Source organism: Diabrotica undecimpunctata, chromosome 3, assembly GCF_040954645.1.
Source record: "Diabrotica undecimpunctata isolate CICGRU chromosome 3, icDiaUnde3, whole genome shotgun sequence".
NCBI classification, from domain to species: Eukaryota; Metazoa; Arthropoda; class Insecta; order Coleoptera; family Chrysomelidae; genus Diabrotica; species Diabrotica undecimpunctata.
In genome coordinates this window covers 108,474,854-108,491,256 of record NC_092805.1, presented here as the reverse complement: position 1 = coordinate 108,491,256, position 16,403 = coordinate 108,474,854, and the positions used below count along the sequence as shown (strand labels likewise).

Sequence of the window (16,403 nt, the reverse complement as noted above, 5' to 3'; positions counted from 1 at the left end):
CTCTAAGGTTGACGTTCTGGAAATTTTAAATACAAGTGACGTCACTTTGTATAAATCCTGACGTGCAAGTGTTTTACTTTGAAAGATGGTATATGTATAATCACTTGTATGTCATCGGTCACAAAACGAAACTCATTGTTCAGAGACATAAGAAACTGGTCTATCATACCTGATGTCAGTATACAATAATAAGGAGAGTAGAAGAAGGATCCCTGCGCATTCTCCAATAAGCATCAATGCCTACACGCTGTATAGCGAACGACGCTAGAACAAGAGTGTTTTGGATTTCAATAGCCTCCCTGAACATCTGTGGATGTTCTTTACGGCACATGTGTTTCTTCTAATAAAACTATGTGATTATTAATATAAACGTATTAAATATTAAAAGCGCACTATATAAAAGAGATTTTATTTGTTTTAGATGGATGTATTACAAGAAAAACGACACGAATATTAAAGAAAAAGAAAATTTGGATGAACAAGGACGATATAATCAAATTGATAGTGAAAATTACATGTGATTTAGTTTAGGCTTTTTTTTCTAATAAACAAACTGTAAAACGTATACCACTTCCTCTAAAAACATTTTAAAACTTGTAATGTGTTATTGTCTTGGGCATTCTATTTGGTTTCAATTTTCTGAAAGCAGCGTCGTCAATCTCATTAGTAACAAGTAGAGTTAAAAACTTCTGATGTTGAACCGGCAGAAGTTGAATGTTATTTTGAACAGACCAGCGAATAATTTCCACACATCTGCGTAAGTCTTTTTGATGTACTGAAAAAAATCCATATTTTTAAAATGTCAAATTATTTACTTTTTAATAACTAAAACTATACAATGTGAGCTAAAGAAAAAGAAAAAAAAAGATGTCCAAACTATAACGGTTCGTTAGGTTAACAATTAACAGTGAGTAACAAACAGTGCTTTGTTCACAGTGTGCAGTGAAATATGTACATAAAAAAATTCTTAAGTTAAGGTCTAAAGTCATTATAAAAATCTAAATAGTCTTTTTGTGAACTATTCTAGAGAAATAAAAGAAATTGGAGAATAAAATTCAAAGATGTAATTATTAATCATCTTTTTATGTGTTCGATATTTGCTCAATAATAGTAAAAAGTGGTGACGTTACCACCATTCTCGCGAAATACGTTTGATATGACATGCTCTGTAGCAAACAGTACGAAACTTACACAAATTTGACTCAAAAACACAAAAATTTTAATCTATTTTGGAGGATTTTGAAAATATTAATTTTTATGTTATTAGGGAGCAAAAAAAATCACCTTTTAAGGGAACTTTCCCATGATTTTTTTTAAGACACATTTTTAAGATTTTTTTATTACATTATTAACAAAATTTCTTTTGGATATTATTAAATATAAGTTTGAGTATAAAAAAAAATTTTTGGCGAATTAATTTCTATTAAGTGCTGTATCTTACAAAAAGTGCATTTTTTTATGGTAGGACACTTTGTGGACCTACTGTAAAAATTTTTCGAAAAGTTAAAAATGGATTAGATTCTAAGACTCGAAACTAGACAATAGGCCTTTAAAATACATCAATTGTTATATTTTGATGCTTTTATATGAATATTTCTGAAAATCGCCTTATTTTTTGGTTGATTCACACGTATATAAAAAATGCGGTAGTTTTTTTTTTGGAGTTTTGGAGGTTTATTGTCCAGTTTTTTTTATAAATATTAAAATTTTTGTTTTGGTTTATTAGAATTCGTCAAGTAGATTCGGGAAAAGGTGTCCTACCAATTGGAAAATGGTAGTTTTTATAAAAACAATTTTGTCGAAATTTCCATTTTTTACAACTTTTTTAGAATTTATAAATTTAGAGAAAATAAAGCAGGTGTTCGCTCTAACAAACATACACAGTAACTGCCGAACAGTACTATCTAAAAATGCATCACTAATATACAGGGTGGTCCTTAAGTAATTGTACAAACAGAAACCGTAGATTTTGCACTTTAAAATATTACGATTTAAGCCAACTTGCTTTAATAAAATGTTGATATTAAGAAAGATACAGGGTGTTAAAGTGTAAATTTAAAAGTTTATTTTTCGCTCTAACTTTTACGATTGTAAATATTTTTGGACAAAAATTTATAATTAAATGTTTTGAAGTAGGATAAATTATAATATTATACATAATTTAATGTAACTGATAAAGGGCGCCACATATGCCACATGAGTTGCATAGATTTGCGCTTAACTTTTTTGCTCTTTAAGTTAGCTCTATTTTTGTTAAAAATTATTTTTACAAAGAAAAGGTATACTTGTTAGTAACCTCAAAATTTAACCGTTTTCGAGATAAGCATTTTATAAGTCGGCTGCATAATAATTCTTAGCTGTGATATATGTGCGGTAAAGCACTGAATACCTGTAGATAGGCATAATTCATAGTTTATTCTTATTAAAACAACTCATACATGATAATGTAACATTACAAAATTTTTGTTATGGCTGCTAAATGTCTTATTGGAGAAAATATTCTTCATCTTCTTCTTTAGGTGCCATCTCCGTATTCAGACGTTAGCCGTCATCACGTTTACAATTTCCCTTTTATATCGCTTCTTAAGTTTCTATACCTACTGGCATTGTATTACTTTTTCTCTATTGTAAAATGCTGAGAAGTCAAAAGAATACTTATTATTAATTAGGTAAATTGTTTAACCATTTTTATTAGGACAATTAGAAATTAGAGCACAGGTATTGAATAACACATATGTGTCTTGTTTCATAATACTTTTGCTACAAATCTAACCTTAAAAACTCAGCATTTTTACAGAAACATCATCGTTGGCCTAATAACCGATATTGTTATAAATATAGTAAACACACAGGCAATTTGGTTCAGCATAATATTAGTTCGTTAGTTAATCATCCTAGTCCATTTGTTCTAGATGTATTTATAGTTACTCGTAAGCTGTAACGTAATCATATAAATAAGTAATGTTATCGATATGTTATTCCGTGTGTATATAAGTAACCAATGAATGAGATACATCACAGTCTAATACATTACTTAATATCTGTGACAAATAAGATGTAGTTCCATAATATACCATAAGATTTGGATATGTATCCAAAAGAATATATTCATCCATTATACATTATAGCCTCCACGTAGCCCAGAATTTATTCCGCTTGATTTTGGTGTATGGGGTGTATTAAAACAGCGTGTCTAAAACAATCCCATAAACATTCACAACCCACTATGGGAAGAAATAAATACTGCAGCAGTTTTTTAGAACCAATGATGCTATTTAATATGAGACGATCTTTTATGGAATATATTGACAAATGAATTAAAGAAAATGGCAGACATATCGAACACTTACTTTGACAAAAAGTTATGTTATTTAGTTTAACTAGTTCTTAATTTGGTTTGTAAACAAAATGTTTTGATTATGACTTAATTTAACATAAAACGTAAAATGTTTGATGTAAAATCCTATTATTCTGTTTTTTGTGAAATCCTATTATTAATTATCCCACTGATATATTTATTTTATTTATTATTTCGTTAACTATTAACTTTAGTTAAAGGTATTTTACACCAAAATTTAGGTTTATTAATGTTTTTGTCTATTTTTCCTTCTTTTCCTGGAGTAATTGCCTTAAATCAGAATTATGCAGTTGATTGGTAAAATGCGATTATCTCGAAAGCTGTTGAGTTTTGAAGTTATTAACAGGTATACCTTTCTTTTGTTAAAATAATGCATCTTTAATATTTTTTATCACAAATACAGATAACTCAAAGAGCAAAAAAATTAAGTGCAAATTTATACCGTATATGTGGCATATGTGGCGCCCAACAGCTACATCAAAGTTTGCATCAAATTATAATTTCTCATGTTTAAAAGTACACAGTTGTAAATTTTTATGCATAGATGTTTACAAACGTGAAAGTTATAGCGAAAAATAAAATTTTAAATTTGCACTTTAACACCCGTTATCTTTCTTAATATCAACATTTTATTTAAACAATTTGCATTAAATCGTAATATATTAAAGTGTAGAATCTACTGTTACTTTTTGTACAATTACTTAAGGACCACCCTGTATACGAACAACATATTAAAAGGAAAAGAGCAGCTGGAGCGTCGCGCTCGACGCGTGAATAAAAACCGGTTTGTATTAATGCGCAGATGTCTTTATCGATATAACTATAACTTTTGTTTTAGTGGGAAAATCTTTTTAAAATTTTCGGGCGTAACTTTTGAATGTAAATGGAATCGATATATGTAAAAAACATGATTTTTTGAAAATTATTCATGAGGAAATCCCCTTAATAAATAATTCGTAAAGTAAGGCAGCTTACGTAGTAGATTAATGACTGTTGCTATGAAAAGGTTCGATGTCGCCTTAATACATGAACCTTCATACCAGGGACAAATAAAAGGTTCATCGGGCGTTTGCGGAGAACTTATTGTAACGATCACTTGCGATAATCTAGCTCTCTAATTGTATCTGCACTCTCACCAACAACCTACCACTACTATCGATGCACTCTGGAGATGGAATACTAGCCAAAAATATAAAGTGAAGTGGAACACGACGAGAACTAAGTTCGATTCGGAGTATTGATCTGGCAAGAACTTCTACCCGGTTTCTGAGTACTGATCAGAGCCCACCTTCCTTTACCGCTGCGATCGAGTATTGATCGGCCGCTCCCACTGTCTTTCGGTACTAACTAAAGATCGTCCTTGATCCTACCAATCCGAACGCCACTAAAATTTGGTGTCTGGTGTCTAATAGCTTTGGTATATAGCAGATATACCAAAATCCAGAGGATCTTTACAATACTGAATTAAAGAACAAAATGCTTCCTGAGTGGAAAAAAAAAGGAAATAACAAAAAAATCGATGTTTTGAAGATTATGCAGTGACTTTACCCCTTCATCAATCAAATCTATTTACCAGGTCGTTACTACAACATATGACACAAAGTATGTGGAATACATATGTCATCAAATCCGATGATTTAATACGTAATTTTAGTGTATTTATATACTTTATACTGTGTAACGAAAATTGAAGAGGTGGATTCCAAAAGGGATTAAGTCATTTTTTTTACATTTTGAGGTTTTAGTTGGATCTAATTCTAGAGCATCATTTCTAACATTAGAAAAACAATTTATGCCATAACAACTTAAGTCAAGTATACTATACAGATTACAAATGAATAATGTTTTCCAAAAGTGCTTTAGTCGTGCCTTGTTCTTTTCCAAACAGACTTAAGCGGGCTGTTGAGTGTTTGCGCATGCGCGATTCCAGCTGTCAGCATCTATTTGCTGTGACTTTTTGGTTATGTTAACTGTTTGAGGTGAAACAAGTGAGTAATCGAAAACGTGTGTTATAAGTATAAAATGAGTTTAGATTGTGTAACAAGTGTAAACACAGTGTTTACTGATGTAACTAGTTTCTATGATAAAATCTACTCACATAAGACTGCTGCTGATCAGAACAACTTCTTATTGAAATACCTTCTCAATCAAGAGTCTAAGCAACATGAGCCTAGAAATAAAACAAATCCACGATCTCGAACAGTTACAAAATACTTCATACGACAGACAAATTGTGTTTTATTTTTTGACAACTACTACTACTATCAGTTTACAGCGTTCTCCGACGCCTTCCGACTCCTAACCGCCATTCTTCTCTATTCAGCCATAGGCCTGGAGGGATTTCTCTTTCTTCTAGTTCTTTTTCAATTCCCTCTCTCCAGCTTTTTCTCGGCCTTCCTCTTTTCCTTCTCCCTTGTGGTGTCCACGTCAAAATCTGTTTTGGAATCCTGTCATCTGGCATTCTCTGTACATGGCCGTACCATATTAACTGTTTTGTTTTTATGTCATCAACTATTGTATGCTTGACTCCCATCATTTCACGTATTCTCTCATTTGGTATCCGATCTCTTCTTGACTTTCCTGCTGCTCTTCTCCAGAAGTCCATTTCTGTTGCTAGTAACAGTTTCTCTGTTCTTTGTTTCATTTGCCAAACTTCGGTGCCATATGTGATTACACTTTTAAGTATGGTGTTGTATATGAGTTGTTTGTTCGCTTTAGATATTGTTTGGTCCCACAGAATTCCGTTCATCATGGATATGGCTTTTCTACCCTGTATGTTTCTGTCTTTTATAGCAGCATCGAGTGTTCCATCTTGAGTTATCTTCATACCCAGGTACTTGTATTCATCACAGTTTCTAATTTCTACCATCGTCTAATATAATGGACTGTTTTGTCCCTCCAATACACACGGCTTCAGTTTTCTTAATGTTGACTTCGAGACCCCATTTGTTATATTCTTCTATATTTTTTGACAAAATGTGTGTAATTCCACATTCCTGCCATCACACAATTTTCATCAAAAAGATTGAATCGATTAGCTAAAGCTTTAAAAGAGTCAGGAGAATGTCCTCGTGAAAAGCGAGGTGGAGTTAGGATAAAACCCAAAGATTTAAGTACAGCTTAATCAATGATTGATTCCATAAAATCATTAAAGTGCTGTGAAAGTCATTATGGTCGAAGTAAGAGCGTCCGAGGTTACCTTAGCCCTGAGTTATCTATTAAAAAATTGTGGTGTATTTGGAAACAGACTCAAAAAGAACAGAAGAAGTCACTTGCATCTTACTTAAAGTTCTTCAAGATCTTCCAGACGAAATTCAGTCTAAGTTTTGGCAGTCCAAAAACAGACGTTTGTTCATTTTGTGATCTAATAAAAAGTGAAATAAATTTATGCAAATATCTTCAAGAAAAAGCTTCCCTTATTACTAAGTACGGATTACACAAGTTACGAGCTAAGAAATTTTATAAACTGCTTAAAAGAACAGAAGCTAATGTAGTTAAGGTATCTTTTGACATGGAACAAAACCAGCCTCTTCCAAAACTAAGAGAAAATCAAACGTGGAGTCCTACAGAGATGTATACTATCACCCTTACATACGCGGATCATACGCAGATGACACGGTGGTATTCGCTGATAGTTATGAAGCCCTCCAGGAGTTAATGAATAGAATCACAGAAGTGAGTCAGAGATATGGACTTTCACTGAACATTAAGAAAACAAAATGTGTGATGATCTCTAAGAAGAAACAGCAAATTGAAAGAATCAGTGTGAATGTTCAACCAATAAAAAGAGTAAAAACATACACCTACCTTGGTACGAACGTTAATGAAAACTGGGAGAAATAAAATCTAGGATAGAGAAAACGAGATCTGACATTTAAAAAAATGGCTAAGCTATTCAAATGCCACGATTTATCAGTACCCATAAAAATCAGGTTACTACGATCTTTCCAATACTGTTGTACGGAGTTGAGTCGAGGACTCTCACAGACGCTACCTGTAAGAAAATTGAGGCTTTCAATATGTGACTTTATCGTAGAATCCTGAACATATCCTATATCGACCATCTTACTAACCAGGACGTTTTATTAAGAATGCAAAAAGAAAAAGAGTTGTTAACCACAATAAAAACAGCCAAAATTGAATACCTCAGTCACATCATGAGGAACAGCGAAAGATATGGATTGCTGCAATTAATTCTTCAAGGAAAACGAGGACCAGGAAAGCGAAGAATTTCCTGGCTGAAAAATCTACGTACGTGGTTCAACACAACAACCACAAATCTTTTCAGAGCCGCAGTTTGCAAATTACAGATTGCCATGATGGTCGCCAACATCCGAAACGGATAGGCGCTACAAGAAGAAGATGGAGTTCAGACTGACTTAAGGAAACTAGAGATCAGAAGATGGCAACACGTTGCCAGAAACTGAACAGAATGACGATGAATCTTAGAGCAGGCCAAGATCCACAGAGGATTGTCGAGCCAAAGATGATGATGATAACTCTCATTCAATATTGATTTCGGTTGTTTAACAAATAAGTTAAAGAATTAAAAAATATTAATTACATTAATTTTAGTTAAAAATAAACTTGACTTAATTCCATCTGGAAACCCATTCGGAATATGTGCATGTATTAATGTTACTAAACTATATTTTTTATGCAGTAAACAGGTAAGCGGACCATAGTCGGTATCCTGTATAATAAAGAAAAATATGACTCAAAATACATTCAGCAACTATTTGAGGAAGATTGAAGTACTACAGAACATTAATCAAAAATTAATGAGGAGACATATTGATGTAAGAGGTATACTAACTTACCACCTACAATTTAATCTTACAAACACACTATACATACACATGCAACACAAATATACTTATGACTTATATACCTTTGATTAATCTAATATACTTACTTTGATAATCAAGAAGTGCCAACAATACTCCACTGTACTGCATCTTCATTTCAAATTTGAGTAATACTTCTAACAATCTGTAAATTACATCAACCTTATGGTTGTGCAAAGATACAGAAACAACGTAAGTTATTCTATTTATCACAGTTTTACGTAACTCCTCATATTTGTTTAATAAATTTAAAGCTGTTTGTTGATCTGAATACCATTCACTTAAGAAACATATCTGCCATATACAGCTTAGAGGAAAATAATCTTTATACTCATTGGCTAAATTTTCTGCAAAACTTACTAAATTCACTAGTACAGCTTCACTTCTATTTTCTATGATGTCTACAATTAAATTCTTTAACATTAATCTTATTCTACGTCTCAGTAACACATTATCTTTGTATACTTCTTTGAATAAATTTAAAGCTTCCTGAACATTTCCCTTAATCCAAATAGCTTCAGCTATATAGTGTTTAAAATATGAATGAGTTTCTAGGATATGAACATTGGTTTCTTTATATAAAAATTGTATCTTCTTTATCGTTGCAATATCTCCACTTTGTGAACATACTAAAATAAATCAAAAAGTTTAGAAAATTATTAGCAACACTGACAATTTAGGTTTACAAGGATTTTATATTTTCTATGACGATAACATCTTTGCAGGATTCTACTTAAGGATCAAATAGTGGTGGGGTCTTCGCCACTAAGTGACTCTATTGGCAATTCCTCTTCCTCGCTACTAAATTTTATTTCGGAGGATATTATTTTTAATAAGGAATCATGTACAAATCATTGCTAAAACAGAAATGTCACACAGTGACCGATTCACTACTGCTCTTGAAGGAGACTGATGAGACACAGATAGTCGACAGTTGTTAATTCTTCTTCTTAGGATGCCTGTCCGTTCTGAACGTTGGCGATCATTCTGGCTATGATGTCTTTGTTGTTCTGAGTTGTTAATAACTGCGTATATTGATAATAACGGCGCCCGAATCGTAAAAATTGTCTTGAGGGCGCTGCATATCGCATCTAAGCTATTAACACAAAACCCTGGGTGCCATATTCGAGCTATATCATTATATATTATATTACATGATTATCTGATACCTGATACCAGTTGTAATTTGCAAAAACACCATATTGAATTGATCATTTCACCAATGAATCAATCAAACAGCGAAATCAGGAGCAAGTTACATTTTTTAGGGTAACTGTAGTTGCATTATATTTGTGTAAAGGTTCAAAAAAATTTTCAGCCTAAATTTTCAGACTGTTGGCCAGTGGACTGGTGGATCAATCCAGGCTTGAGACTAATAAAAGGAGAATCTCTTAATAAACTTTTATTATTAAAACCACAAACCTAAATCGTGATTGCTACTCAAAAATAATAACTTGACTAAATTATTGGTTCATAACCTGGTATATCACTCTTCCACAATCTGGCTCACACAAAAAAACAACCTTTCTGAAGTAGCAGAACTAGTAGGTACATTTAAAATTTGATCAGCTAATTTGTTTAGTAGAAGTAGATCACTGATATTTTTTAAAACATCCACACTTGGTTGAATATTCCATCATAAGTATAAGTTCAATGACATAACATAAGTCTCATGTAAAGCCAAAACTAGATCTGAGTCATTGTCTAAAACAATTACACATTTTGAAAGTTTATCTTCAGCTTCATTCCCATAATACTCTTTTAATATGTCAATAGTAAATTTCTATTTGCTAATACAGTTTTTTGTTTGTCCAAATTCATGAGTTCCAATTACATATTTCTTACATATTGTCATAAAAAAAATAGGACAATAGAGTAAACAAAAGCTATGTTTTGTATTCTTCTGTCCACAGTTGCCAAGTTATGTAAATTGAAAATAAGTGATAAAAAATATAAATAAAAATTACCTTCTGTTATATTCAGTGGATGAAGATCTATTGCAATATTTAATTGTTGTTTAACAATCCATAAAGTTTGACTGTCCATTTTCTTTTACCAAGAAGAGATTGAAGAGAACATTTAGATCTTAAGAGACTTGCTGTCCCAGTTTTGTAAACATATTGCAGTGTACATTGAATACACTGCAAAATATTGATTACTTCTATCAAACTATTACTTAATTTAAAATTCCCCTATACATCACTTTTTGCATTTTCATATTGAACAAAATTTAAGCAAGAAAACTACCTTTCTGAAGTAGCGGAACTAGTAGGTACATTAAAAATTTGACCAGCTAATTTGTTTAGTAGAAGTAGATCACCGATATTTTTTTAAAACTCTTAAACATCCACATTTGATTGAATTTTCTGTCTTAAGTATAAGTTTAATGACATAACACAATAGTCTCGTGTAAAGCCAAACCTGCCAAAGGGTCAAAGTGTCATGCAACCCGTCAAAGGTTGAAATCTCAAATATGCATAGTGCTACAACCATGTATGATTAGTTAGATATAAATAAGATATAATTGAGTACACAAATATATGAGTCTTACAAATAACAGGCAGATATCAAGCAGGGTTCTTTATCTTTATTAAATCTTACCCAAGTACTTTTGCTCTCAGAGCATGTTCAGGGAATTCCATGAAAAAATATGAGGCTATTCAGCACATCCAAGTATGTCATAAACATTCACATACAATTATACAAATAACAGATACCAGGCAGTTTAAAATATTTATTCTGGAGGCAGGCTATGAACAATGGCAAGAGACGACATAGTTAGATATAAACATATACAACTTTATCTCATGCCCCAGTTCATATTGTGAATCCCAATATTTCACTAGCACACATAACAGTACACAGAACTAGATGCATCAGTAACTAAATCATAAACTATACTAAATAAAATTATAAAATGTAGAGAATATTTAAGGTGTTCATATAGTACACCAAAAAATAACTTCAATATTAATGATAAATCAAAAATGATATTATAAAATGGTATAGGAAATTTGTAAAATATTTCCACTTGAGGGCTAGTTGCAGTTTGTGTTACCAATACACTACAGATATTATTTTATTATGAAAGGCATCAAGAAAGTCTGAGGCAATACTAAGTTTCAGGCCTGTAAAAATTATTTAAGTATCAACTAACTTACCAGATAATGTGTAGAGTAAATTTGATAAAGTCGGACACAATCCATGAGTTATACATTGGTTTATCAATTCTAAAACTGAGGAGGCATCATTTTTTTCAATGGCTTCTTGAAATAATTCATTTATTTTTGTTATTTCTAAACATGAATAATCTTTACTAATATGATTATCAATGTATTTAACACCATATGACACATTTTGAATAGGTTTTTTAGAGCTCCATTTGTCCACTTTTTTCTGCATTAGTTGTGTTGTAAAATCATCTATGGTATCTAATTCTAAAGATAACATTTTCCAATCATTATTATTTCTGATATTCAATATCAGATTTGTATAAATATTTCTACCCAAAACTCTATAGGCTGTTCTATTCATATAAAAACAAAAAGCCATAGCACCGTTTTATAAATTTGCATTTACAGCTTACATGTTTATGGATAAGCTGCAAATCTATATACATTCGTTTTATACAACAAAAAGAATCATTAGCTACGCTCCTTACAACAGCAACAGCTCAAATAAATTTGAAAATAATAAAATAATCTATTTTTGATCATTTTATTCTTATGTCAAAAGGACGTCAAATTTAAGGTTAACGATTCAGTTTCAAATCTTACGACAACCTCTTCTTTTTTATTAAATATTATTAGTAACATCGTAAAAAAGAAGAACTAATCGTAATCGAAAAAATGGGTTATGTTTTGATGTTGATGTAAATAAAAATATTAGAAATATTTAAAATGTAATTAAAATGAACTCACAAATTCTTATTTGTATTTTCATTCATCTATTTTTCATAAAAAATGTTTTTTGTGAAAATCCACCTTTTGAAATAGACTGCAGCGCATTGCGAATGGGGCAGTACCTTTGTCCAGACCCTTCCTATTTAGATGAAATGGTCGATCCAAAAACACAACAACTTAAAGGGTGTACTAAAGAAAATAAAGCTAAAGGTAACTTATATATCTAAATTAATATTGTATGTAAGGTCATTTTAATCAATTTTTCATTAGGTCCAAACTTCAGTTCACCTCTCCATTTTTGTAATCAGTTTTTATCTATTATATCTTATTCACTATTTTCCATCTTCAATATGTTCTTCCTTGACTTCTTCTTTACTTCAAATTGTCTGTAGTTGTTCCCGTCTTGATAACTCCACTTTTTCTTTTTCTATACTTGAACATTTTGGTTTAATGTGAATATAATCAAAATAGCATTTCTTTAATATGTCTCTTGCCTCTGTTTCATTTCTATTAAGTCTGTTAATAGTAATATGCCTCTCCAGTTTAGTTTTCCTTTTGAATCAGATTGATTCATGATCTAATTTATTTTTTTTTTTATTTATTTAAAACAGTTTAGAGTATTTAGATTAACAAAAATCAATATTTTTTAGTAAGATGTATTACTGCCAATGGATTAATATGCACTGAAAGTGGTAATAATACATTTTATAAGGAAATGCCATGCAAATGGACGTAAGTATCAAGTTGTATTTTTAAACTGTAGCAGATATATACTGTATACCTAATGCTATCATTGACGCAGGAAAGTCCAATACCCTATTTACAGAAATATGATCTCCTAAAATGAACAAATGAATTTGATTTTTTTTCAAACTGACCCAAGTCTAGTTTATATTACCTACCACTATTATTCCTAGTATTTGTAAGTTTTTTTTATTATGACATAATCTTTAGCAATTAAAACACAAATAAAGTTCTATAAGCTAATTTGCTGGCTGCGGAGCAAGGGGCTCCTGTTGGTGTGGTGAAGTCTTCACCAGTGACAAGACTACTTTAACCAGTTTTCAGGTCAACTGGCCAGTTCCTTTTGAGTCTCCTATTGGCTTGGTGTTCTAGCAGAGGTTGGAGTAAGGGGTTATAGTGCTTCATGGTGCTTTGTGCTGTATTTAGTGATTACATCCTATATAAACAGGATTCTTAGGTCTTCATTAAGTGTTAGGTTTAACACATACCAAGGTGCATCAGCTATCGTTCTGAGTATTTTTGAATTATGGCATCTTTGAATTGCAATATTATTGGCATCTTTGAATTATGGCTGTGTTTGACTTGCTCGCACATCCCCAGAGTTGGATTCCATACATCCAGATATGTTTTATGACGGTTTTGTATACAAGGATTTTGTTCTCAAGGCTCAGTTTCGATTTCCTGCCTACTAACCAGTTTAGATTTTTCATTCTTAGGTCAATTTGTTTCCGCTTCTTAAGAATATGTTATTTCCAGGTGAGTTTTGAGTCAAGATGTATTCCTAGGTATTTAGTGCTAGAGGATTGGGGAAGTTGGATATTGTTAAGTGAAACTGGGGGACACGGATCTCTTCTCAAGGTAAAAGACACTTGGACTGATTTTGTTTCATTTATTTTAATTCTCCACTCGTAAGACCATGTCTCGATTTCATTCGGTTGTACCTGTAGAATGTTAGATGCTATAATTGGATTTTTGTTGACTGCTAGGATCACAGTATCATCTGCAAACATGCCAGTGATGGTTTCATTGGTGGAGGGTAGATCTGCTGTGTATAGCACGTATAATATTGGTCCAAGAACGCTGCCCTGTGGAACACCAGATTTTATAGGAAAATTATTGGAATTACTTTCATTCACTCTTGTTCGGAATTATCTCCCACTTAGATAGGATTTTAACAGTTTCAGGTACGTGATGGGTAAATATTTCTTGATTTTGAAAATCAGGCCTGTGTGCCAAACCTTATCAAAGGCTAGACTAACATTTAGAAAAGCAGCTGTGCAGTAGTGTTTGCTTTCCATTGCAGAATTTATGGTGTGTACTATTCTATGAACCTGCTATATTGTCAAGTGTTTTTTTGAAAGCCAAATTGGTGGTTGGGTATTCATTTCTCCGTATTGGGGTCTGAGTTAATTTTTTGTAACAGTAACCTTTCAAGTATTTTGGATACGACTGGTAGTAGGCTTATTGGTCTATATGATGAAACCTCGTTTGGATTTTTTCCTGCTTCTGGGATTAGTATTATTTCAGCGGTTTTAAAGAGCTTTGGTCAGTAGTTTAATCGTAGAATAGCATTGAAGATTAGAGTAATCAGTATGATTTCTTTATCTGGTAGTTCCTTCATCTCTTGCTGATTACTGGTATGTTCTCTGGAATGTTATTTATGTCCCTTTCAATTTCAATATCTGGAGCTTCGTTGTTGTGAGTAAATACTTGAGCTAGGTGCTCGGCAAATAGCGTTGTTTTTTCTTCATCACTTCTGGCCCACTGTAGTGTTGGTCCCTGTTCGTTTCTAGTTGGAGTTACCGGAGTCTTGGGTTTTTTGGAGTTTTTGATCGGTTTCCATATTGAGTTATCGTACCGGTTTAGATTTGTTATGTAGTTTGTAAATGACAGTTCTTGTGCCTCTTGAAGTTTGGATTTTAGTTGATTGCTTAGCCTGTTTAATGTAGTCTTGTCTGCTGGGGCATGGGTTTGGTGCCATTTGGTCCTAGCTTTCCTTTTTTAAGCTACCAACTTTTTAATTTCAGCTGGGATGTATTGGGCTTTGCTACCTGTATTGTTTGCAGGTGTAGCATTTTGTCCAGCCTCTATAAGAGTGTTGTTTAAAGCTGTTAATGTTTCGTCTCTCTCTCTTGTTGTTTTGAGGCTTACTTGTAGACTAATATCTTCTTCTAATTTGCTGCGGTATTTTTCCCAGTTAGTTCTCCCACTGTGTAGGCTGCTGATGGTTGCTATAATTGGGGAGTGGTCAGATGAGAGATCATAGTTCGGCATGACCTCCATGGAACCAGGAGAGAAGCCCTGAGTGATAAATAGATCCAGCAGATCAGGTGTTTTGTTTGGATCCATTGGCCAGTATGTAGGAGTATGCCTGTTGACAAAGGGAGGTAGTTGTTTTCATGTATTAAGCTTACTAGTTCTCTGCCTTTAGTTGTTGTGGTATTATTATATTTTAGTGGTATTTAGTGGTAAAGTATTTAGTGGCTCAAAATATGTATATTTAGATACACTGATGATGGAATATTAATTCCGAAAACGTTCTGTGATGTAGCCTGATAGGGTGTTTTAATTATATATCTTTTATAAAGGATTTTTAAATGAACTGTGTATGTTCCTTTTCACAAAACCAACTATGCATATAATAATTTTTTATCTCGAGCACTAAGATGGGTAAATATTTACCCAGATCTAGATTTTTTTTGCACCGAAGGTCGAATTCATTTCTGGTCTCAGGCATGTGTTTATATGAGTGGCTGTGGAATAGGTAGTCATCATTTTGGTATGTAAAACTAAACGTAAACTACGTGATTAAGTTTGTGATGTTTATATTTTATTTTGTTTTATTGTATTTTTAATTAGCACACATAAACCTACATTGAAATTTTTTTTTATAGGTATACATTGAAAATTTCTGTTAAATAAGTATATTGAAATATAATTATTGTAAACATTGTTAATCTTATTGGGCAGCAGCTCGTTGAAAATAAATAAACAAATATTCTGATTTACGCCAATTTGGCTTTTATCATTGTAATTAACTATTTTCATATTTTTTAGAAATGGGTATTCCTTTGAAACTACTCTACTGCTATCCATATTCCTGGGTATGTTTGGAATAGACAGATTTTATTTGGGATATCCAGCTATAGGACTTGCCAAATTTTGCACCTTAGGTTTTATGTTTCTAGGGCAGTTAGTAGACATAATATTGATTTCAACCCAAACCGTAACACCTGCAGATGGATCCTATTATGTAATGCCATATTATGGACCAAGAGTTGAGGTTGTTAAGAGTGATAATAATACATTTAGATTGGGACAAGATGATTGGTGATATTATTTACTGTTACACAGACTGTTATTTTACTTTTGTAAGATATTGATTGTATATTTTACTAGATAGTTGTACATAACCACTCTAAATATTAATTATTTAATAAATTATTAAATAGATAATCTAATATTATTTATTAAACAATGAAATGTAAATACATTTGTGCTTAAAATTAATAAAAAAATAAACATAAATGAATAACACATTATAAGCTACTT

At 32.0% G+C, this 16,403-nt stretch overlaps 3 protein-coding genes across 4 annotated transcripts in view; 2 read left to right on the top strand and 1 right to left on the bottom strand.

The window, feature by feature from the left end:
* LOC140437200 (probable peptidoglycan muropeptide transporter SLC46) overlaps window positions 1–562 on the top strand; it is a 65,083-nt gene extending 64,521 nt beyond the window's left edge. For both annotated transcript variants that reach the window (XM_072526562.1, XM_072526561.1), the window contains exon 7: window positions 422–562. In XM_072526562.1, coding sequence (XP_072382663.1) covers window positions 422–521 — 100 coding nt within the window. In that variant the 3' untranslated portion in view covers window positions 522–562. The remainder of the gene's footprint in view (window positions 1–421) is intronic.
* On the bottom strand, window positions 394–11,959 carry LOC140437201 (uncharacterized). The gene is made up of 3 exons (XM_072526563.1): window positions 11,367–11,959; window positions 8,274–8,834; window positions 394–775 (listed from the first exon to the last, which is right to left on the bottom strand). The coding sequence occupies exons 1-3, from the start codon at window positions 11,755–11,757 to the stop codon at window positions 588–590; spliced, it is 1,140 nt and encodes a 379-aa protein (XP_072382664.1). The 5' UTR covers window positions 11,758–11,959; the 3' UTR covers window positions 394–587.
* Window positions 11,960–12,029: 70 nt separating this feature from the next.
* bisc (TM2 domain-containing protein 1 biscotti) lies at window positions 12,030–16,307 on the top strand. Its single transcript, XM_072526559.1, has 3 exons — window positions 12,030–12,317; window positions 12,758–12,839; window positions 15,909–16,307. The coding sequence occupies exons 1-3, from the start codon at window positions 12,116–12,118 to the stop codon at window positions 16,183–16,185; spliced, it is 561 nt and encodes a 186-aa protein (XP_072382660.1). The 5' UTR covers window positions 12,030–12,115; the 3' UTR covers window positions 16,186–16,307.
* The last annotated feature ends 96 nt before the right edge of the window (window positions 16,308–16,403 follow it).

Bases quoted from the DNA above. Each gene is read 5' to 3' on its own strand.
- LOC140437201 (XM_072526563.1), bottom strand. From the start codon at position 11,757: ATGGCTTTTTGTTTTTATATGAATAGAACAGCCTATAGAGTTTTGGGT. The intron at 8,835-11,366 runs GTAAGTTAGTTG...GATTTATTTTAG, and splicing joins TTTACTCTACACATTATCTG to TATGTTCACAAAGTGGAGAT. The intron at 776-8,273 runs GTAAGTATATTA...GATTTTTTTCAG, and splicing joins GGCACTTCTTGATTATCAAA to TACATCAAAAAGACTTACGC.
- bisc (XM_072526559.1), top strand. From the start codon at position 12,116: ATGAACTCACAAATTCTTATTTGTATTTTCATTCATCTATTTTTCATA. The intron at 12,318-12,757 runs GTAACTTATATA...AATATTTTTTAG, and splicing joins TAAAGAAAATAAAGCTAAAG to TAAGATGTATTACTGCCAAT. The intron at 12,840-15,908 runs GTAAGTATCAAG...CATATTTTTTAG, and splicing joins GAAATGCCATGCAAATGGAC to AAATGGGTATTCCTTTGAAA.